The 24101-nt window shown below is 37.5% G+C and overlaps 1 protein-coding gene and 1 pseudogene across 3 annotated transcripts in view; one reads left to right on the forward strand and one right to left on the reverse strand.

Annotated features, from left to right (window-relative positions):
* The window catches only part of TXNDC16 (thioredoxin domain containing 16), a 121548-nt gene that overhangs the window by 47401 nt on the left and 50046 nt on the right, over positions 1 to 24101 (forward strand). For all 3 annotated transcript variants that reach the window (XM_067028469.1, XM_059057164.2, XM_067028470.1), the window contains 4 exons: positions 1044 to 1194; positions 17143 to 17309; positions 17703 to 17763; positions 22070 to 22193. In XM_067028469.1, coding sequence (XP_066884570.1) covers positions 1044 to 1194; positions 17143 to 17309; positions 17703 to 17763; positions 22070 to 22193 — 503 coding nt within the window. The remainder of the gene's footprint in view (positions 1 to 1043; positions 1195 to 17142; positions 17310 to 17702; positions 17764 to 22069; positions 22194 to 24101) is intronic.
* Positions 18720 to 19832, reverse strand: LOC131752650 (adiponectin receptor protein 1 pseudogene; annotated as a pseudogene).

Consider the following 24101-nt stretch of genomic DNA (forward strand, 5'->3'; position numbering starts at 1 on the left):
TCTTATTCTCTTATATTTAGCATAGGGCCTAACAGTTTAGGCATTAAGTAATCTTTGAATGATCATTTCTTTAATCACTGAATCTATTAGAAATTACTTTGCAATTAAATTTGAAATCAGTGAATCTTGGAGCTCAGTTGAAGCATGTATCAAGAATTAAAATAGGGCTTCCCTGGTGGCGCAGTGTTTGAGATTCCGCCTGCCGATGCAGGGAACACGGGTTCGTGCCCCGGTCCGGGAAGATCCTACATGCCGCAGAGCAGCTGAGCCCGTGAGCCGTGGCTGCTGAGCCTGCGCGTCCGGAGCCTGTGCTCTGCGACGGGAGAGGTGACAGCAGTGAGAGGCCCGCGTACTGCAAAAAAAAAAAAAAAAAAAAAGAATTAAAATAATATTGTAAAAATAAAAATTTGCAGTATTTTGCCAAACTCTACTAATGCCATATGGAGATTTATAAAATGCTATTTTAATTTTGGCAAACCTTACTTACTCACTATAAGTTTATCTGTGAATTCTCATATTGAAGGGAATGCCACAACTCAAATTATAAGCCATATTTGCTGAGTTTTGTAATATTTCAGATACAAACTCACTAACTTCCACAAAGTGTCACATGGTTTCTATCTTAAGGCATGTTTTGGCTGAAGTTTATTCAAAACAGATTTGGGTTTAAATTAAACCTAGAAAATTTGTGTTACAAAGCTTTATTTATTTAGCACAGCTATAGAAAAGCTACTATATTTTAAGATAATCTCATTGTCCTCAAGGTGACAGTCTTTTATCTAAAAAAAAAGATTGTGTAGACCTGTCTCTAATTTAGAAGCTACCATATGAAAGAGTTCAGGAAAAAAACTGTTTATACAACTTAGAAATTTCTTATATCCTCTTTTTTGCTTAGGTCCATTTTATTTTGTTATACCGTTTTAGGATTTTACCAAAACAGTAATTCAAAAGCATGGACAAAGAGATTTGTTATATATTTCTGCATGGTAGAAGGATCACACGTTGAACTTCAAGTGGGTCTGGCCCTAATTTTTAATTTACAGCACTGAAGATATAGAATACGCACATCTCTATTTTTTTCATTGTAAACCAGTCTTGGACTTGACCCAGCAATGTAGGAGAACACTAATGGAACAGTCATTGACTACACTGAACATTCATCGTTTTATTAAGACAATGGAAGCACCTCTGCTGGTATGTGTCTTATTTAAGTATATTAGATAATTCATATGTAAGATTTATTGCTTTGATTCACAGATACGCATTTTACTTAGATGAGCTATATCTTTTCCCCTTGGACATATTTATTTCATTTAGGCACATTTAGGAGTAGAACCTTATTAAAGGTAGAATAGAAGATAGACTATGTATTCATAAAATGATATTTTAATTCCTTGAATTGTTGTTGTTTTGAAATCCAATATAGCACTGTAATTATGATGGTAGTTGGAATGAACTGTGGAGATATTCTGTGGTAGTTATAAAGAACTGTGACCATTCTAAGATCACAAAGATTACATCATGGGTTAAGAAAAGACCTCTTTTGTGAATGTTTTGATTCCTGTTTTAAAAGTTCCTAAATATTGGAACTATAGCATTTCCGGTGCCCCACTTTCCTTATTGTCAGCCTGGAAGAATTTTAGAGAGACTCAGTAGGTGATCAGCAGACTTTTCTCTCTGAAAGTTCGAAGGGTTGTCCTGAGCATATATAAAACCTTCAGTAGGCCTTCTCACTCACTATGTCCTTTTTAAATAAAAATTGTGCACATGTGCCATAAATAATCTGAACAGTGCAGCAAAGTATAAAGAATAAAAAATTTAAAAGTCACCAGTTCCCAATGAACTGTTACATGCACACCAGTCATCTCTGCATCCATATAGATACATACAGATAGAGGGATGAATGGATTAATGACATATATTACATGAGTTACTTTATAGTAAGAAACATTATATTTAATTTTATTTGAATTTAATAGAAGAAAAAGAAACTGATGTGAAGCTAGAGGAATGAATTACAGAACTTTTGAGAAATGGTTTCTTCATCAGAGGGCTTTTTAGGAAATATTGTCTTAAGTGTTGAAGTGATTATGAAAAACATTAAGAAATGAAAATCATTATTTAAAAAACTACATATTTCTATTTTAGCTAATATTGATTTACTCCTTGCTGTGAAAGATGAGAATACTAACTTCTTATATTTATTTCCATCTCAGCTCCTCTTACCCTCCATATTTTAGTTTTGTGTTATTTTATATTATAAAGGTTATAATATTTATATTGTGTTCTATAACCATAATTCCCACTTTAAAAAAACGCCTTTCTTCCACATTTAAGTAGATTCAGAGCTCACCAGTCCTAATTTTACTGGCTTCATTCCTGAGTTCTTTATTTTGGTCAGTTTTTATTTGGTTAGATTTTGGCTTCAAACAATTAAAAAGAAAAAGCAGTATGTAAATCTTTTTTCCTTTCCTTTCACTGGGGGACGAGAGGGGACATTTATCTTATTTCCATGGGGAGAATATCCTCTGAATTTGGTTTGATCTTCCATTTCACCACAAAGCCCAGGTTGGTTTCTTGTACAGTTCTTCACCATTTCTCTCCCTCATTTCCTTTTCTTCCAATGTTGAGATATTAAGAATTCTCAGGATTTTATCTATTCACCAGTAGACATTATCTATAAACATTAATAAAAAAATGGAAACTGGGATTCAGACTTTTGGTAAACTCTGGATGCATGATCATTGCAATTATATGCATTATTTTACTTCTAAGCATGGGAAAATAGATGCAGGTTGGAGTTTTTGTGTGTGTGTATTTTTATCTATTTTAAGTAGATAGGGTACTTGGGTGTTTAATTATTGTAGATATAAAAGCACAACTGCGTCTTATAATCATGATAGGGGCATGTCATTTTAAGTCTTGACAAACTGAAAATAAATCTTAAGCCAAGGAATTTTAAGTGATTTCAATCTTAAGTCAATTAAGTGAGATTCTGGCAGGCATGGAGTTACCCTAGATGCCTTCTTAAGATTCCCAGCAATGAAAACAAATGGGAAAATGGTACAATTATTGTGCTATTGGCTAATACCAAGGACATTTTGGAATGCTGATGATCTTTTCTATGCTCAGTTTATTCTGATAGAAAATTTTTATATGAATACTAGGAAGAATCTTCAAGTGCAAATACCTGATAAAATATTTTAAAATAGATAAATTATTATATAATCATTTTCCTGTAAATTTTTATTTATTTTTTATGTGTGCATCTGAGATAGCTCTCTGTCTCAGACAGATCCAAAACACTTGATTTAATTTAAGCCTATTCTTATATAGGTAACTAGAAGGATGCTATTATGGTTTATTCAGTTAGCTTCTATTATTTCTTGCAGGCTCATGTGGTAGTGTACAATATTATATAGCAAGGTGTTGGCTCCTGACATTATTGTCTCATATCTTTGTTTTTTTTCATTGTGGCAAAAAATGCAATTTACCCTCTTCACAATTTTTATAAATATACAGTACAGTATTGTTCACTATATGCACGTTGTTGTACAACAGATCTCTATAACTTTTCCATCTTGAATGACTGAAACTCTGTATCCATTCAGAAACAACTCCCCTATTCTCCTCTCCTCAGCCCTGGCAACCACCATTCTACTTTCTGCTTCTGTGAGTTTGGTTACTTTAGAGACCTCTTATAAATAGAATCATGCAGTGTGTCTTTTTATAATTAGCTTATTTCATTTAGCATGATGTCCTCAAGGTTCATCCATGTTGTAGCATTTGTTAGGATTTCCTTCTTTTTTAAGACCAAATAATATTCCAGTGTGTGTGTGTGTGTGTGTGTACAGACGTATATGTATCAATATCACATTTTACTGATCCGTTCATCCATTGATGGATGTTTAAGTTGCTTATACATCTTGACTATTGTAAGTAATGCTACAATGAACATGGGTGTGCAAATATCTCTTTGAGATCCTGTTTTCTTTTGGATATATACCGAGAAATAGGATTGCTGGATCATATGGTAGTTCTATTTTTGATTTTTTGAGGAATCTCTGTACTGTTTTCCATAGTAGCTACACCATGTTACATTGCTGCCAGCAGTGTGCAAGAGTTCCATTTTTCTCTACATCCTTGCTCATACTTATTGTTTTCAGTTGTTTTTGTTATTGTTTTTTAAATACTAGCCATCCTAATGATTGAGAGATGATATTTCATTGTTGTTTTGATTTGTGTTTCATTGATGATTAGTGATATGGAGCATCTTTCCATATGCTTGTTGGCCATTTATATATCTTCTTTGGAGAAATATCTGTGTAAGTCCTTTGCCCATTTTTTAATTGGTTATTTTTATTATTGTTGTTAAGTTGTAGGAGTTCTTTAAATATTCTGAATATTAACCCCTTATCTGATACATGACTTGCAATATTTTTTCCCATTTCATAGGTTACTTTTCCACTCTGTTTATTGTTCCCTTTGCTGTGCAGACATTTTTAAGTTTGATGTAGTTCCATTTGTTTAGTTTTGCTTTTGTTGCCTGTGCTTGTGGTGTCATTTTCAGGAAATCATTTCCATTCCAATGTCATGAAGATTTCCCCCTATGTTTTCTTCCAGGAGTTTTATAGTTTCATGTTCTACATTTAGGTCTCTAATTCATTTTGAGTTAATTTTTGTATGTGGTGTAAGATGAGGCTTCCTCTTGATTCTTTTGCATGTGGATATCTAGTTTTCCCAACACCATTTGTTGAAGAGACTATCCTTTCCCCATTATATAGCCTTAGTGCCCTTGTCAAAGATCAGTTGACCATATATGCAAGGGTTTATTTCTGGGCTGTCTATTTTGTTCCATTAGTCTTTATGTCTGTCTTTAAGCCAGTACTACACTGTTTTGATTACTGTAGGTTTGTAATATGTTTTGAAATCAGGAAGTGTGAGGCCCCAGCTTTGTTATTCTTTCTCAAGATTGTTTCGGCTATTTGGGGTCCCTTGAGATTCCATATGTATTTTAGGATGGTTTTTCTATTTCTGCAAAAAATGCCACTGGGATTTTGAAAGGGATTGCATTGAATCTCTAGATGACTGGGTAGTATGGGTAGTATTTTAATAGTGTTATATCTAATCCAAGAACATGAACATGAATGGGATGTCTTTCCATTGATTTTTGTCTTTTCTTTCTTTCAGCAATGTTTTGTAGTTTTCAATGTATAAGTCTTTCACTTCCTTGGTTAAGCTTATTCCTAAGTATTTAATTCTTTTTGATGCTCTTATAAATGGGATTATTTTCTTAGTTTTCTTTTCATATTGTTCATTGTTCGTGTAAGAAACACAACTGATTTTTGAGGGTTGATTTTGTATCCTGCAACTTTGCTGAATTTATTCATTAGTTCTAATAGTATTTTTGTGGAATCTTTAGGGTTTTCTACATATAAGACCATGTCATCTGTGAACAGAGATAATTTTATTTCTACCTTTCCAATTCGAATGCTTATTTCTTTTTCTTGCCTAGTTGCTCTGGCTAGGACTTCCAGTACTATGTTGAATAGGAGTGGCAAGGGTGGACATCCTTGCCTTGTTCTTGATCTTAGAGGAAAAGCATTCAGTTTTTCACCATTGAGTATGTTAGCTGTACGCTTTTCATATGTGACATTTATTATGTTGAGGTAATTTCCTTCTCTTCCCAGTTTTTTAATGTTTTTATCATGAAAGAGTGTTGAATTTTGTCAAATGTTTTTTCTGCATCAATTAAGATGATTATGTGATTTTTTTGACCATTGTTGTGTTAATGAGGTGTATTACATTTATTGATTTTCATATTTTTTATTACATGTGTACATAATTATTTTACTGTAGTAAGAATATAATATCAAAATAGGGCAAAGATACTATATACACCCACATAGAAAATTAGCTATTGATGGAAAATATTTACATTTGAATAGCAATCAAAACTAAAATTTAGTTTTTTTCCTCTATTTTCAGTTTCTTTAAGAGGTTTCTTTTTTGGAATTTTCTTTTATTTATTTTTTTATACAGCAGGTTCTTATTAGTCATCCATTTTATACACATCGGTGTATACATGTCAATCCCAATCTCTCAATTCATCACAACACCACCACCACCACCACCCCCGCCCCCCTGCCGCTTTCCTCCTTGGTGTCCATACGTTTGTTCTCTACATCCCTGTCTCTATTTCTGCCTTGCAAACTGGTGCACCTGTACCATTTATCTAGGTTCCACATATAAGTGTTAATATACAATACTTGTTTTTCCTCTTTCTGACTTACTTCACTTTGTACGACAGTCTGTAGGTCCATCCATGTCTGTACAAATGACCCAATTTCATTCCTTTTTATGGCTGAGTAATATTCCATTTTATATATGTACCACATCTTCTTTATCCATTTGTCTATCAATGGACATTTAGGTTGCTTCCATGAACTGGCTATTGTAAATAGTGCTGCATTGAACATTGGGGTGCATGTGTCTTTTTGAATTATGGTTTTCTCTGGGTATATGCCCAGTAGTGAGATTGCTGGGTTATATGGTAATTCTATTTTTAGTTTTTTAAGGAACCTCCATACTGTTCTCCATAGTGGCTGTATCAATTTACATTCCCACCAACAATGCAAGTGGATTCCCTTTTTGCCACACCGTCTCCAGCATTTGTGTTCGTAGATTTTCTGATGATGCCCATTCTAACTGGTGTGAAGTGATACCTCATTGTAGTCTTGATTTGCATTTCTCTAATAATTAGTGACGTTGAGCAGCTTTTCATGTGCTTCTTGGCCATCTGTATGTCCTCTTTGGAGAAACGTCTGTTTAGGTCTTTTGCCCATTTTTGGATTGGGTTGTTTTTTTTTTAATATTGAGCTACATGAGCTGTTTATATATTTTGGAGATTAATCCTTTGTCCATTGATTCGTTTGCAAATATTTTTTCCCATTCTAAGGGTTGTCTTTTCGTCTTGTTTGTAGTTTCCTTTGCTTTGCAAAAGCTTTTAAGTTTCATTAGGTCCCATTTGTTTATTTTTGTTTTTATTTCCATTACTCTAGGAGGTGGATCAAAAAAGATCTTGCTGTGATTTATGTCAAAGAATATTCCTCCTATGTTTTCCTCTAACAGTTTTATAGTGTCCGGTCTTACTTTTACATCTCTAATCCATTTTGAGTTTATTTTTGTGTATGGTGTTAGGGAGTGTTCTAATTTCATTCTTTTACATGTAGCTGTCCAGTTTTCCCAGCACCACTTATTGAAGAGGCTGTCTTTTCTGCATTGTGTATCCTTGCCTCCTTTGTCATAGATTAGTTGACCATAGGTGTGTGGGTTTATCTTTGGGCTTTCTATCCTGTTCCATTGATCTATATTTCTGTTTTTGTGCCAGTTCCATATTACGTTGAATACTGTAGCTTTGTAGTATAGTCTGAAGTCAGGGAGTCTGATTCCTCCAGCTCTGTTTTTTTCCCTCAAGACTGCTTTGGCTATTCAGAGTCTTTTGTGTCTCCATACAAAATTTAAGATTGTTTGTTCTAGTTCTGTAAAAAAATGCCATTGGTAATTTGATAGGGATTGCATTGAATCTGTAGATTGCTTTGTGTAGTATAGTCATTTTCACAATATTGATTCTTCCAATCCAAGAACATGGTATATCTCTCCATCTGTTGGTATCATCTTTAATTTCTTTCAACAGTGTCTTATAGTTTTCTACATACAGGTCTTTTGTCTCCCTAGATAGGTTTATTCCTATGTAATTTATTCATTTTGTTGCAATGGTAAATGAAAATGTTTCCTTAATTTCTCTTTCAGATTTTTCATCATTAGTGCATAAGAATACCAGAGATTTCTGGGCATTAATTTTGTATCCTGCAACTCTACCAAATTCATTGATTAGCTCTAGTAGTTTTCTGGTGGCATCTTTAGGATTCTCTATGTATAGTATCATGTCATCTGCAAACAGTGGGAGTTTTATTTCTTCTTTTCCAATTTGTATTCCTTTTATTTATTTTTCTTCTCTGATTACTGTGGCTAGGACTTCCAAAACGATGTTGAATAATAGTGGCAAGAGTGGACATCCTTGTCTTGTTCCTGATCTTAGAGGAAATGCTTTCAGTTTTTCACCATTGAGAATGATGTTTGCTGTGGGTTTGTCGTATATGGTTTTCATTATGTTGAGGTAGGTTCCCTCTATGCCTACTTTCTGGAGAATTTTTATCATAAATAGGTGTTGAATTTTGTCAGAAGCTCTTTCTGCATCTATTGAGATGATCATATGGCTTTTATTCTTCATTTGTTAATATAGTGTATCACATTGATTTGCATATATTGAAGAATCCTTGCATCCCTGGGATAAATCCCACTTGATTGTGGTGTATGATCCTTTTAATGTGCTGATGGATTCTGTTTGCTAGTATTTCGTTGAGGATTTTTGCATCTATATTCATCAGTGATATTGGTCTGTAATTTTCATTTTTGGTAGTATCTTTGGTTTTGGTATCAGGGTGATGGTGGCCTCGTACAATGAGTTTGGGAGTGTTCCTTCCTCTGCAATGTTTTGGAAGAGTTTGAGAAGGATGGGTGTTAGCTCTTCTCTAAATGTTTGATAGAATTCACCTGTGAAGCAATTGGGTCCTGGACTTTTGTTTGTTGGCAGATTTTTAATCACAGTTTCAATTTCAGTGCTTGTGATTGGTCTGTTCATATTTTATATTTCTTCCTGGTTCAGTCTTGGAAGGTTATACCTTTCTAAGAATTTGTCCATTTCTTCCAGGTTGTCCATTTTATTGGCATAGAGTTGCTTGTAGTAGTCTCTTTGGATGCTTTGTATTTCTGCAGTGTCTGTTGTAACTTCTCTTTTTTCATTTCTGATTTTATTGATTTGAGTCCTCTCCCTCATTTTCTTGATGAGTCTGGCTAATGGTTTATCAATCTTGTTTATCTTCTCAAAGAACCAGCTTTTAGTTTTATTGATCTTTGCTATTGCTTTCTTTGTTTCTGTTTCATTTATGTCTGCTCTGATCTTTATGATTTCCTTCCTTCTGCTAACTTTGGGTTTTGTTTGTTCTCCTTCCTCTAGTTCCTTTAGGTGTAAGGTTAGATTGTTTATGTGAGATTTTTCTTGTTTCTTGAGGTAGGCTTGTACAGCTATAAACTTCCCTCTTAGAACTGCTTTTTCTGCATCCCATAGGTTTTGGATTGTCGTGTTTTCATTATCATTTGTCTGTAGATATTTTTTAAAATTTCCGCTTTGATTTCTTCAGTGATCTGTTGGTTATTTAGTAACGTATTGTTTCGACTCCATGTTTTATGTTTTTTTATGTTTTTTTCCCTGTAATTGAATCTCATAGTGTTGTGGTCAGAAAAGATGCTTGACATGATTTCAATTTTCTTAAATTTACTGAGGCTTGATTTGTGACCTCAGTAATGATTTGTGACCTGGAGAATGTTCCATGCACACTTGAGAAGAAAGTGTAATCTACTGTTTTTGGATGGAATGTCCTATAAATATCAATTAAATCTATCTGGTCTGTTGTGTCATTTAAAGCTTGTGTTTCCTTATTAATTTTCTGTTTGGATGATCTGTCTATTGGTGTAAGTCAAGTGTTAGAGTCCCCCACTATTATTGTGTTACTGTCGATTACCTCTTTCATAGCTGTTAGCAGTTGCCTTATGTATTGAGGTGCTCCTATGTTGAGTGCATATGTATTTACAATTGTTATATCTTCTTCTTGGATTGATCGCTTGATCATTATGTAGTGTCCTTCTTTGTCTCTTGTAACATTCTTTATTTTAAAGTCTATTTTATCTTATATGAGTATTGCTACTCCAGTTTTCTTTTGATTTCCATTTGCATGGAATATCTTTTTCCATCCCCTCACTTTCAGTCTGAATGTGTCCCTAGGTCTGACATGGGTCTGTTGTAGACAGCATAAATATTGGTGTTGTGTTTGTGTCCATTCAGCAATCCTGTGTCTTTTGGTTGGAGCATTTAATCCATTCACGTTTAAGGTAATTATTGATATGTATGTTCCTATGACCATTTCCTTAATTGTTTCGGGTTTGTTTTTGTAGGTCCTTTTCTTCTCTTGTGTTTCCCACTTAGAGAAGTTCCTTTAGCATTTGTTGTAGAGCTGCCTTGGTGATGCTGAATTCTCTTAGCTTTTGCTTGTCTGTAAAGCTTTTGATTTCTCCATCGAATCTGAAGGAGATCCTTGCCTGGTAGAGTAATCTTGGCTCTAGGTTCTTCCCTTTCATCACTTTAAGTATATAATGCCACTCCCTTCTGGCTTGTAGAGTTTCTGCTGAGAAATCAGCTATTAACCTTATGGGAGTTCCCTTGTATGTTATTAGTCATTTTTCCCTTGTTGCTTTCAATAATTTTTCTTTGTCTTTAATTTTCACCAATTTGATTCCTATGTGTCGCGTCATGTTTCTCCTTGGGTTTATCCTGTATGGGGTCTCTGCACTTCCTGGACTTGGGTAGCTATTTCCTTTCCCATGTTAGGGAAGTTTTCATCTATAATCCCTTCAAATATTTTCTCTGGTCCTTTCTCTCTCTCTTCTCCTTCTGGGACCCCTATAATGTGAATGTTGTTGCGTTTAATGTTGTCCCAGAAGTCTCTTAGGCTGTCTTCATTTCTTTTCATTCTTTTTCTGTATTCTGTTCTTCAGCAGTGAATTCCAGCATTCTGTCTTCCAGGTCACTTATCTCTTCCTCTGCCTCAGTTATTCTGTTATTTATTCCTTCTAGTGTATTTTTCATCTCAGTTATTGTATTGTTCATCTCTGTTTGTTCTTTAATTCTTCTAGGTCTTTGTTAAACATTTCTTGCATCTTCTCGATCTTTGCCTCCATTCTTTTTCCAAGGTCCTGGATCATCTTCACTATCATTCTGAATTCTTTTTCTGGAAGATTGACTATATCCACTTCATTTAGTTGTTTTTCTGGGGTTTTATCTTGTTCCTTCATCTGGTACATAGCCCTCTGCCTTTTTATCTTGTCTATCGTTCTGTGAATGTGGTTTTTGTTCCACCGGCTGCAGGATTGTAGTTCTTCTGGCTTCTGCTGTCTGCCCTCTGGTGGATGAGGCTATCTAAGAGGCTTGTGCAAGTTTCCTGATGCGAGGGACTGGTGGTGGGTAGAGCTGGTTGTTGCTTTGGTCGGCAGAGCTGGTAAAACTTAATCCACTTGTCTGCTGATGGGTGGGGCTGGGTTCCCTCCTTGTTGGTTTTTTGGCGTGAGGTGACCCAACACTGGAGCCTACCCGGGCTCTTCCGGGGGGCTAATGGCGGACTCTGGGAGGTTTCTCGTCAAGGAGTACTTCGCAGAACTTCTGCTGCCAGTGTCCTTGTCCTCACAGTGAGACACAGCCACCCCCTGCCTCTGCAGGAGACCCTCCAACACTAGTAGGTAGATCTGATTCAGTCTCCTATGGGGTCACTGCTCCTTTCCCTGGGTCCCGATGCGCACACTACTTTGTGTGTGCCCACCAAGAGTGGAGTCTCTGTTTCCCCCGTCCTGTCAAAGCCCTGCAAACAAATCCTGTTAGCCTTGAAAGTCTGATTCTCTAGGAATTCCTCCTCTCGTTGCTGGACCCCCAGATTGGGAAGCCTGACGTGTGGCTTAGTACCTTCACTCCAGTGGGTGGACTTCTGTGGTATAAGTGTTCTCCTTATACCACAGAAGTATGAGTTTGTGAGTCACCCACGCAGCAGTTATGGGATTTGATTTTATTGTGTTTGCGCCACTCTGGCTGTCTCATTGTGGCTTCTCCTTTGTCTTTGGGTTTGGGGTATCTTTTTTGGTGAGTTCCAGTGTCTTCCTGTTGATGATTGTTCAGCAGTTAGTTGTGAATGTGGTGTTCTTGCAAGAGGGAGTGAGAGCACGTCCTTCTACTCCGCCATCTTGAACCAATCCTGATTTTTGTATGTTGAACCATCCCTGCATCTCAGGAATCAATCCCTCTTGGTCATGGTGTTTAATCCTTTTAAAGTGCTGTTGAATTCTTTTTATTAGTATTTTATTGAGGATATTTGCATGAGTTTTCATCAGGGATATTGGTCTGTAGTCTTCTTTTCTTATAGTATCTTTGTCTGGTTTTGGTGTGAGAGTAATGTTGGCCTCATACAATAAGTTTGGAAGTGTTCCCTCCTCTTCCTTTTTTTGGAAGAGTTTGAGAAGGATTGGCATTAATTCTTTTGAAATGTGTGATAGAATTCTATAGTGAAGTCATCTCTGCTTGCACTTTACTATGTTATGAGATTTTTGATTGCTGATTCAATCTCTCCTTACTAGTTATATGTTTAGAGTTTCTATTTCTTCTTGATTCAGTCCTTTTTTTGGCCATGCTGTGTGGCATATGGGATCTTAGTTCCCCAACCAGGGGTCAAACCTGTGCCCCCTGCAGTGGGAGCACGGAGTCTTAACCACTGCACTACCAGGGAAGTCCTTGATTCAGTCTTGGTAGGTGTATATGTCTAGGAGTTTGTCAGTTTCTTCTCATTTATGTAATTCGTTGGTGTATAGTAGTTCATAGCAGTCTCTTATAGTCCTTCATTTGCTTATATCGTCTTTTGAAAATTTCTAAGTTGTAATCTCACCCCTAGTGCAAGTGACAAGTGACCCCTGTCACTTGTGTATATTTTATACTAATTTATAATTTTAAAAATAGATATGTATTTTTATAGATATATAAAATTATTAGTAATTTTTATGGTACTATTAGCAATTTTCTTGGTACTACTCTTGCTTTTTCTACCTATCAAGGACATTTGTAATTTTGTCTTTTGTCTAATGGAATGGATTATAACTTTATAATTAAGGAACCATGGGGTTTTAGAAGTATACCAGCTTGCATGGAAAGGGACAGAAACAGCACAAAATGAAAAGAAGTCTTTAGACTCCCCATATTCTATGGACAGGAAATGACTGAGAAATCTGCTCAGCTGCAAACACAGGCTCCTTTTTTTGTAAACAAGAAAGGATGAGTTAGAGGGCAGGTCAAGAGCCCAAATATGTAACCCAGAGCCTCAGAGAACAAACCCTTAGGGAGTAGGACAGAACCCTAATCAAGGAACTGGCCCATATGCCTTAATGGGCTTCAGAATCCCTACACACTAATGACCATTTTATGCTTCTGCTTTCTTCCCTTTCAAACAGTAATGTATATAGTGGTTATCTTTTGCCTGTTCCATCATTGTCTATTGAGAATGGGGAAAAATAATTCATTCATTTCTTCAAATTGAGAGGAACAGTTCTCAAGGAGCTATATCCAAGAGACCACACTAGACCTGAATGTAGATGATGAGATCTTAGAGTTTGCATTGGTCTCAAAGTCTGATGGGATGAGGCTTGGAAATCTTGGAGAGAAGTGTGATTTGCATGTGATAGTGGTGGAAATTGTAGCCAGAGAGTAGACCATTGACTACAACAATTCACATCTGTCCCACTTGCAAAATATACTCACTTCTCTCTCCAAGCCCGCCAAAGCCTCATCCTATCAGACTTTGATTAACTTTTCCAAAGATGGCAATAACAACTCTCCCATCTCATAAAGTCTTCTTATCATGTGACATTATCAATGTGCCTGTCCAGTGGTAGAGTCTATGTCTTCTCTCCTTGAACATGATTGAGTCTTTGTGACTGCCTTGACCAGTAGAATAAGGCTGAAATGATGATATGTGGCTTCTGAGGCTATATGTCATAAAATGCCATGTGCTTCTGCCTTGCTCTCTTTGATTGCTCATTCTTGAAACCCAGCTACTTTTCTGTGAAATGAAGCCTGAGGAGAAGTCATGTGAAGAGGAATTGAGGTCCACAGCCCACGGTTCTGGCTGAGCTCATAATAGTCAGCAACAGCTTGCTAGCCAGTGAATGAGCCATCTTTAAAGTGGAACCATCACCCTCCAGTCAAAATGCCCCACTAATGCAATGTGGACCAGAGATGAGCTTGCACACATATGGACAAAATAAATGGTTCTTGTTATTTTAAGCCATCGGGTGTTGGCGTGCTTTGCTACATACACAGTGATAGATGCTTGGAACACAACCTCATCTGTTTCTATGGCATTAACTACACTGATTCTCAGATTTGAATTTTCAGGTCAGATGTTTCTTCGGAGTTCCTGTCCCATATATTTAACTACTAACTAGATGTCTTTCTCCTAAACTCTACATGTCCGACATTAATGAGTTATCCTCTACCATCTGTTCTTGCTCCATTATCTTGGTTAATTTATTGTCTAGTCATTCATGGCAGAAACCTGGAAAACCATTCTCAACTCCTACATCTCTCTGCATCTAAGTTTAGATCTTGAATATCTTTTAAATTCTTCATTTTAACAGCCAGTTCTTTAATCCAGGTTCTCCCTGTCTCTCATGTACTGTTTTAGCAATAGCAACTGATCTGGTCTGTATTGTATTCCTGTACTTCACTCTCTTTAAGTTTACGCTCTCTGTTGCTTGCAGAGTGATATGTTTTATTTATTTATTTATTTATTTATAAAACATCTTTATTGAGATATAGTTCACATATCATTCAATTCACCCATTTAAATTGTAGGATTCATTGGTTTTTAGTATATGTTTCTTGTTTCTGTTCTTTGGGTGTTTTTAGCCACATGGCATGTGGGATCTTAGTTCCCCAGAGTCTTAACCACTGGACCACCAGGGAAGTCCCTTTTTTCTTTTTTTTTAAACAGTGATATATTTTCAATACACACATATGATCTTGTTACAATAATTTTTGCAGTTCCTAACTGGCTTCCAGTTATTTACAGAATAAAGCCCTACTTTCTTAGGAGGATATATATAGTTTTTAATGATTTGGCCCCTTGCCAGATCTCCAGCCTTACTGTCTGTTCCCCCTTTTTTAATACTAAATTTCTTATAGTTCTCCAAATACACAAAGAAGAAACCAGGCTTTTCTACTCCTTCAGACTGTTATACCCATTCAGGTTTTGGCATAATTCAGCTCTGTGTTGTTGTAGCACTGAGGTTCCCACCTTCTCACTGGCTGTTGGCTGGTGTTGCTTTACCTCTTACAGGCTGTTCTCAGATCCTGTCCACATGGCCCCCTCAAAAAATTGCAATTTTCTCCCTCAAAGCCAGCAGACAATCTCACTCCATTGTTCTATGACAGTCTTACATGGTGTGACCTAATCAAGGGAATGACTATGCTATAAGTATCACCCACACTCAAGGAATTAGGATTATACAAAATGTGTACACCAGGAATCTTGGGGACCGTCTTAGAATTCTGCTTACCATAGGTAAATATAGATTTCTCTGTGAAAACTTTTAAGATTAAATAAAACCTCAATAATTAGAAAATTTACAAGAATGCATCTTCCTGTGTATCTGCTTTTATCCACTATGCCGGTTACTCAGTGGGCTCTTTCAATCTGGCAGCTCATGCTTCTTCAGTTGTGGGAAACTTTTGTGTATATTTCAGTGATGATTTCTTCCCGTCTGTCTTCTCCCTTCTCTCTTTCTGAGACTCCTATTTGAATGTTGGACCTCTTGAACTAGTCCCTCAATTTTATATCTTCTATTATCTATCTGTCTTTTGCTATACTTTCTGGCAGATTTATTCAACTTTATTTTTCATTTCTTTATCGATAGTCTGTCTTCCCATCTTTTTGAGCTTATCAGTGGTGGTTTTCTGAACCTTCTTCTGAATAGTCTGTTTCCTTCACGTTACTTGTTTTTTGGTTTGTTCTGGTCTCTGTCTTTCATGTTAGAGGCTTTCCTTAGATGCGTGTTACTCCTTGTTCATGATTTAGAATATGAAACTAAAAAAGCTGATTGGAAATTCTGAGGCTGTAGATCAGACTTGTTAACTCTGAGCTCCACAGGGTGATTGGATCTGGGCTGTTTTCTGGTGAACCTCAATGTCAGTAGCTTTAGACTTTTTCTTGTGGTTACTCAAGATCCCCAGAAAAGGAACTTCCAGTTTTCTGCTGGTGTACAGAAGTCTGGCTGCTAGCATACTGGAAACTGAGTGGGAAAGGGCTAAAAGGAGTCTCAGCATTTGGGTACTCAATTCCCCTGCTTTGGGTATGGTATTCCCATTCTCAGCTGTTCCTTCAGTCCGGTCAGATTTCTTCTGGTGTGAGGGAGGGACCTAAGTTCATGGCGTTGGGGAGGGGAATCTAGGGATCTAATGCTTCCCTGAAGGTTTTACCTATTCCTCCTTATTTTGGAGCCTTCCTGCCATTCCCCTTCCAATATTTCTCTCCCAGTTCCAGAGACGCCAGGCAGTGACAGTTCCTGAGCAATTTTAGGATTCTGCAGTTAAAGTGAAATTGCCTCTTAGCTTTTCCTCTCTCATGGCTTTAGGGTTTTGTTCTCCAGCTTCCAAAATTTTGCTGCCTTGGGGCTTTCCTGGTGGTGCAGTAGTTGAGAGTCCGCCTGCCGATGCAGGGGACGTGGATTCGTGCCCCGGTCCGGGAAGATCCCACATGCCGCGGAGTGGCTGGGCCCGTGAGCCATGGCCGCTGAGCCTGCGCGTCCGGAGCCTGTGCTCCGCAATGGGAGAGGCCACAACAGTGAGAGGCATGCGTGCCGCAAAAAAAAAAAAAAAAAATTTTTGCTGCCTTTTCTCTTTTCCTTTCTTCACATATGTATGTTTATCTCTTTTGAAAAGTCCCTCCTGCTATAGTTGTGCTGGGATTTCTGGAGGGGGTGAAATTAGATGTGTATATTCAAGCTGATGTCAACTCAGATGTTTCTCATTGTTCTGTAATATGTCATTATATGTTAAATTCTTATGTGGAAGAATTTGTTCCTTAGTTATCTGTTCTGTTTTGTTTCAAATATCTATCTCTTTATTTATCAGTACCACAGTTTTTTTATTGTTTTTTTTTTTGTTTCTTTATAATATCCTTATTCTTTGTGGTTGTAAATTTCTGTTTAACTCCTTGTAAAATTTGTTAGTTTCATAATGCTTAAATTATATAGGTACACTGGGAACATTAAACTTAGAAAATCATGAGACCATTTCTGTTAATGTTAATGTATTTATTTCACAGACTTGTTTTTTCACTTGTCTTTATTGATAAGAATTAGCAGGGTTTAAATCCAAATGTTGGAACATTATTATCACGTAGTAAAGATGTTTTGTTCTTTTTCTAAATGAAGACTGAAGTTGCTGAAGATCCTCAACAAGTTTCAACTGTTCATCTTCAACTAGGATTGCCACTGGTTTTTATTGTTAGTCAACAAGCTACATATGAAGCTGATAGAACAACTGCAGAATGGGTTGCTTGGCGTCTTCTGGGAAAAGCAGGAGTTCTGCTCTTGTTAAGGTATTTTAAACATAAAGTAGTCACTATACTGTATTTAGCAGAACACTACTATTTTTCTTATATGGCAATCTGTTCACTTATAAATAAAATCAGATCTCTAATGGACTCTAATATAGTTAAAACCAGTTGCTGAGCTAAAGTCTTTAATTATCAGATTGATTAATATTTAGACCTTTAAACTTTGCTAAATGAAATGAAGCTGTAGATTAAGACGGAAGGTAGAAAATCTGATCTGTATTTATGTGTAACATTTTTCAGACTCACTAAATTGTAATCTTTCTTCATAAACATTTTTTAGTACAAGAACTTACAGCTCTATTTCAGATTGACATCCTGGATGACTATTATTCTTGAGATTAACAACATGAAACATTTATTTCCATTTTGAAAAAGGGACTCTTTGGAAGTGGACATTCCTCAGAATGCTAATGTGGTCTTCAAAAGAGCAGAAGAGGTTAGTCATTTTATATATTGCTCTACAGTGTCTGCTTATTTAATACACACGGTCCTAAAGTAACATACACTTATTACAGGAAAATTCTGTGAATTGCCACTATTCAAAGATAATCGCTGTTAACATTTTGGTGTGTTTTTTTTCATCTGTTAATCTGTCTTTCCGTGTGTGTGTGTGTGTGTGTGTTTGTTTATTTAAATATATATGTATTCTTTATTAATTTTTTTTGAATGCCAAGTGTCTTCTGTACTCTTTTATTATCATCATAGTCTTTGCATCAAGATACATAGCAATGGTAGCAGGTTTCTTTTTAAAGCTTAGTATTAAATGTTAAATATCTTTCCCCACTTTAATTTTACATTACTCTGCCAAGAAAAAAATTAAAACTCAAGTTATCTGAAGCCTGGATACACTTCCATGATTAGCCGGGCTGTGTAAAAGTTGGTGGCTTTGTTCTTCCTGCTGTTTGAGCAGGTCCAGGCCCTAGAAAGATGGATGAGGTTATCATTATTTTTCAAAAGTGTGCTACAAAAACGGGTGGCCTGTTATAAGCCAGGTTACAAAGTCAAGACGGGGGTGAGGGCGGGACAGTTTCTTCTAGAAACAGAATTTCTGAAGAGTCCCAGTCCATCATTTTTCCCCAGAATGGTTGGAGAGGGTGTAAAATCTCAACATGAGTTTCAAAGCCCCATCTCTGTAAGGGGACAGTAGTTGCCTTACTGAGGAGGGCGCAGCTCAGCGGTGGGACGGCCATGTCTGCCCACCCCCACTGCTCTCAGCGAGGGAATGGAGAGTTGATTGCCCAGTGAGTGTGAAGTGGGCTGAAGCTCGGTTGGTACTGAATTCTCTAAGAGGTTTCTTCTAGAAACAGACAACTCAGACCCTTCCTCTCACTTCAGCAAAGAAGTTATTTTAAAAGCACTTGGGAAGTTCCTCCTGCGCCCTTGCAGGGCGGCTCAGAGGAGGGAGTCGTCAGTACAGCCCCCTTCCAGGCCATATCGGAACTCTTGAAAGTTGGAGACCCTGTAGAAGTGGACGAAGGCGGCTGCCCCTGCCAGGACGTGGAAGATCTGATGAGACTAGAACCATATGTCGGATTTTCCAGGGAAGAAGCGCTCAGGAATCATGCGGCATAAAGGCCAGCTCTGGTGATGTACATCACAGCCATGAGGAAGAACCAGCCCATCTGGCCCACCGTGGTGGCCTTGACGAAGCCCTCCACGATTGTAAAGTGCGTGGTGGGCACGATGACGCTCAAGCCAAGCCCCGGGAACACGCCTGCTCTTGTCTGCTGGTGCTTAGGAGTGGCAAACCGGTCCCACTGCCCCACAATGATGGCAGAGATGCTCACGATGGAGAGGTGGCTGAGCCGTGGCTGTGGGGAGCAGTAGAGGGGAGTAATAGAGCCAGGGGACAAAGCTCTCCATAAGCAGCAGGGCAATCCCTGATAATCCAGTTTGGAAAAGGTCCAAGAGACCTTCTCTGAGTGATAATAGACAGTGTGAAAGAGCCAGGAGAAGCTGTGGCAGAGCACTGTGCCCAGGAAGAACATCCTGAACGCCAGCTTCTCCTGAAGGGGGGCCATGAAGTACATGTTTGGTCTGAGCATGGTCAGGATTCCCAGAAGGAGAAACGGCACAAAACCAAGCAGGTGGGTCCAGATGTTGCCGGTCTCCGTGTGGATGCGGAAGATGCTCTTGAAGCCGGAAGGAGAGCATGGGCGGCGTGTGGCCGTGCAGCAGGTAGTCATTGTCCTTCAGCCGGTCGGGGAGCACGTCGTACGGGATGACCCTCCAGTGCCCCTCCCAGACCTTATACGCAAACTCCTCCATCTTCCCCATGGCATGGTGGGCTTGCAGGGGAAGTGTCAGCACCCGCCCCTCCTCCTCCTCTTCCTGAGGCACTGGACATGCCTGCTCTGCTTCAGCTTTGGTTGGGCTGGCGACACCCTGCTTGCCTAGCTCCTCGAGCAGGGGGCCCAGCTCAGACAGCTCCACTGTGTCAGCCTCCCTATTCCCGGCAGGAGCCCCATGGCCCTGGGCCACCACACGTCCTTTGTGAGAAGACATCTGGCTGGTACCTCAATGCCCTGTGGCTTCAGCTTGGGGAAAGGGTGGGGTCTTCCGGGCCCAGGGAGCAGAGAGTTCCCTGGGAAGACAAGCGGGCGGCGGGCTGTGCTCGGGGGCGGGGACCCCGCGCTACATCCCGCGGCACTGGAGGCGGCCTGTGGCCGAGCGGTGCGAATCTTCTGCCTATATATATATTGTAAAGAAATTTAGGATCATGCTATATATCCTGCTTTTCATGTACAGTTATATTTCATTACTTGCTATTGTGCTGTGATGCCTGCCTTTGTACAATGTTTTGGACATCACTGATTCTTTCCTTTTGCTAAATTTCTGGAAGTAAGTTTTATTAAAGGAAATGGGAATTTTTGAGACTTTTTAAATACATTGTCAGATTTCCCTCCAGAAGGGTTATACTTTTATCAGCAGGGTTTGGAATTTCTTGTTTCTCATACATCTTTGCCAGTACTGACCAGTAATCTTAAAAAAAAAAATCATTTCTATACACAAAAAAAGTTTCAGTATTAATTTGCATGTCTGATAACTTTGACTAGTTAGGTCATTTGTATTTCCTCTGTAAATTTCTGTTAATGTCCCCTTTTCCTTAAATTTTTCTGAATTAAGAACTCTTTAATTCTGAACATCTTATAAATATTATATACATATGCTAAAAATTATTGATATGTTTATGAACTGCCAGACAGTTTAAACTTAAATTATCTTGCATAAGTCTATGGTAGGAATACTGGGTTAAAGAGTCAGAAGACTTGGATTCTCTTCCTGCTAGTTCTGTGTCCAGAAAACTGAATTAACTTCTTCAAGCTCAGATTTCTCATTTGTGAAATAGTCATAACACCTCCCCTTCTAACTTACAAGAAATTTTATAAGACCAAATAGGAAAATACTTTGAGAACTGTAGTATTGTTCAAATGTGTACACTGTGGGGCTAGTACGCTTTGCTTTTTGACCAGGTAATGGAAAGAATACTTTCTGAAGCTATATTTTTTACTGTTAGGTAAAGACCCCTAAGTAGGAAATTACTTTGTTATTGGGAAATAGGTTTTATAGAAGAATTAAAGTTCACGCTGTTGTCCCAGTGCATATAAAAGTTATATATACACTATACTGTAGTCTAGTAAGTGTGCCATAGCATTATGTCTAAAAAAACAATGTATATGCCTTAATTTAAAAATTCCTTATTGCTAAAAAATGCTAACCATCACCTGAGCCTTCAGTGAGTTGTAATCTTTTTGCTTGTGGAGGGTCCTGCCTTGATGTTGATGTGGCTGCTGACCGACCAGGGCAGTGGCTGCGGCAGTTTCTTAAGATCAGATGACAGTGAAGTTTGCCCTGTTGATCAACTCTTCCTTTCATGAACGATTTCTCTGTAGTATGCTACAGAGCAATGCTGCTTGGTAGAATTTTACCCAGAGTAGAACGTCTTTCACAATTGGAATCAATCCTCTCAGACCCTGCTGCTGTTTTATCAACTTAGTTTTTGTAATATTCTCAATCCTTTGTTGTCGTTTCAACAGTCTTCATAGCATCTTCACCAGGAGTGGATTCCATCTCAAGAAACCACTTTCTTTGCTCATCCATAAGAAGCAACTCCTCATCCCTTCAAGTTTTATCATGAGGTTGCATCAGGGATAATTTACTAAAATAATCCAGTGGCCTAAAATTTCATGTTTTAAAAATGTTTTGGTTGAGGCTTAGTGAAAGAAATTTTAATGGAATAATTTCAATGGAATAGAATTTGGTATTCTTAAAATACCTAGGGGCAGGTTTTTATGTTTATGGCTAAACAGGCAATTAAACTTTTTAGTGGAAATTTTTTAGATGAAGTATTATTTTGAATATTTCTGTGGAACACAAAATAATTTTGTCTCTGTTTGTAATAAAATTGTATATATTTGTATACCTCAATTGTATTGAGTTAGGACTTACTGTTATATGTAAAATGCTTCAGATGTCAGTATAATGTAATATGACAAGAAGCAAGCAAGACTTTCAGTTCTTTTTTGCCTTCTTTTTCAGTAGCGCACGCTGTCTTTCTATAACGTATACTTTGGATGCTTTTAATAGTGATTGTGGAGTTAATCTACCTTTTAAAAAAATATTAAAATTGAAGTTCAGAGGTTTAGTTTCATTTCATTTTAGTGTCAAACAGGTAAAACATTTTTATATTAAAATGCTTTGTTATATTTTAGTCATATCTTTTAAAATTAATGTATTTCTAGGGAGCGCCAGTGGAATTTTTGGTGTTAAATAATATTGATTTAATCGTATCCCGTGTGGAAAGTAATATGCACATTGAGGAAATGCACGAAGATGAAGACAATGACATTGAAGGTCCAGATATGGGTAATATGTTTTTTTGATGATCATGCTCCCCTCCCATTTATGCCCAGCACCCTTAAGGTCAGTGAAATTTCAGTGAATTAACTGTCACATACAAGAATGTGAAGAGACCTGAAGAAATTAATTTTGAATTGCATTTTAGCAAGTTGATGAGGTGTAAAGATATAAGGATGCTCTATTTTGTTTAGTGTGATACCTTTCATCGTTACATGTCAGGCTTCTAGCTTTCCACAAGTGTGCCTTTATCCTCCACATCAGTTCTTTCAGCCCTACTGGTCTACTCCATGTTTAAAAAGGACCCAGGAGCCACGGTATGATATTTTATTTTTATTATTCCTATTAGGATATGAAATTCTGATAAATATAGTTGTATTTGTAGTTGTAAATGAATCCGATTGTTAACAGTATAGGGAGTAAGTTTTGATAACATTTTAATAATTCTTTTTAACATGTTATTTCTGTTTTTCTTTTTATTGCTCTTATTGCTTACATTTTTGAAGTGTTCTATAGTTTTCAGGGCTATTTCCCACACATTATTTACTTTGATAGCTGTCCTCTGAGTTAGCTGAGGTCACCTTCGTTTTGTAAAGGAAAAAAATCTGTGTTTTAGCTCAGTTAAGTGATCTGCCCAATGTCACACAAATGGCATGTGGAGCATTCTGACTTGAAATCTTACTTATGATCATTATCATTCCTAGTACTTCTTTTATAACATCAGTCCTATTCTGAAATTGCTTATTTACTTTTCTCTCTTCTCTATTGGTCTATAAAATTTCTAAGGCAGGGATTATGTCTTGTGCATTCTTGTATCCCATTTAGCAAATACTTGAATTTTTATATAGTACTATTATCATGAGTCCCATTTAGTAAAAACTTTTTTAAAAATTTATTTATTTATTTATTTTTGGCTGCGTTGGGTCTTTGTTGCTGTGCGTGGGCTTTCTCTAGTTGCAGCGAACGGGAGCTACTCTTCGTTGCAGTGCGCGGCTTTCTCATTGTGGTGGCTTCTCTTGTTGTGGACCATGGGTTCTAGGTGTGCAGGTTCAGTAGTTGTGGCTCACAGGCTCTAGTGCACAGGTTCAGTAGTTGTGGCACACGGGCTTAGTTGCTCTGCAGCATGTGGGATCTTCCTGGACCAGGGATTGAACCCGTGTCCCCTGCATTGGCAGGTGGATTCTTAACCACTGCGCCACCAGGGAAATCCCGTAAATATTTTTTATATAGTCCTATTATCATGAGTCCCAAGATGGAAGTAATTTACATATTGTTTTCATGAGGTCCATTTATTATGAGGATCAACATCTATATTATAAATTTAATAAGGGCTCTGAGCTTTAACTGTTACCGGTGACCAGCTTCTTTGTTTGAGCACTGCTCTAGTTTTTTTCTGATATACAGAGGTTAGAATTGCTTGTGATTTAAGCCAGAGTTCTTCTCCATAGCATCATATAGGCAGATCTGTATTCTGCTCTCTTGCTCCCTGCTTTATTCCTATCATGGTCCATATATTCTTCAGAGTCAGAGGAATCATCCATCAATTTAATAAGATTCCTGTCCTCAGTGGTAGTTGCCTGTTTCAAAATTTCATTGTTGCCATGTCCTCTGTTTTACTTCCTGATTCTCTGGCTTTAGTTTGCCTTCTGGTGCTGCTTTCTCTTTTTTTCTAACTCTCCCCTATCTTCTCTCCTCAGCCCAGTTCTTGTGTTTCTTTAACAGCTTTCTTTTTTTGCTTTGTAGTGGAATTTTTTGTTTTGTTTTGTTTTTTTGGGTTTTTTATTTGGTCTTAACTTCCTATGTTTGTAATCCATATTGACCCATAATATAGTTTGATGTGCCCATATACACAGTTTCCCTCTCATTTTCATTTCATTCCCATTTATATGAGACATGGATGAGGGTTTGGAAAGCGTT

Source organism: Kogia breviceps, chromosome 3 (genome assembly GCF_026419965.1).
Source record: "Kogia breviceps isolate mKogBre1 chromosome 3, mKogBre1 haplotype 1, whole genome shotgun sequence".
Lineage (NCBI taxonomy): Eukaryota > Metazoa > Chordata > Mammalia > Artiodactyla > Physeteridae > Kogia > Kogia breviceps.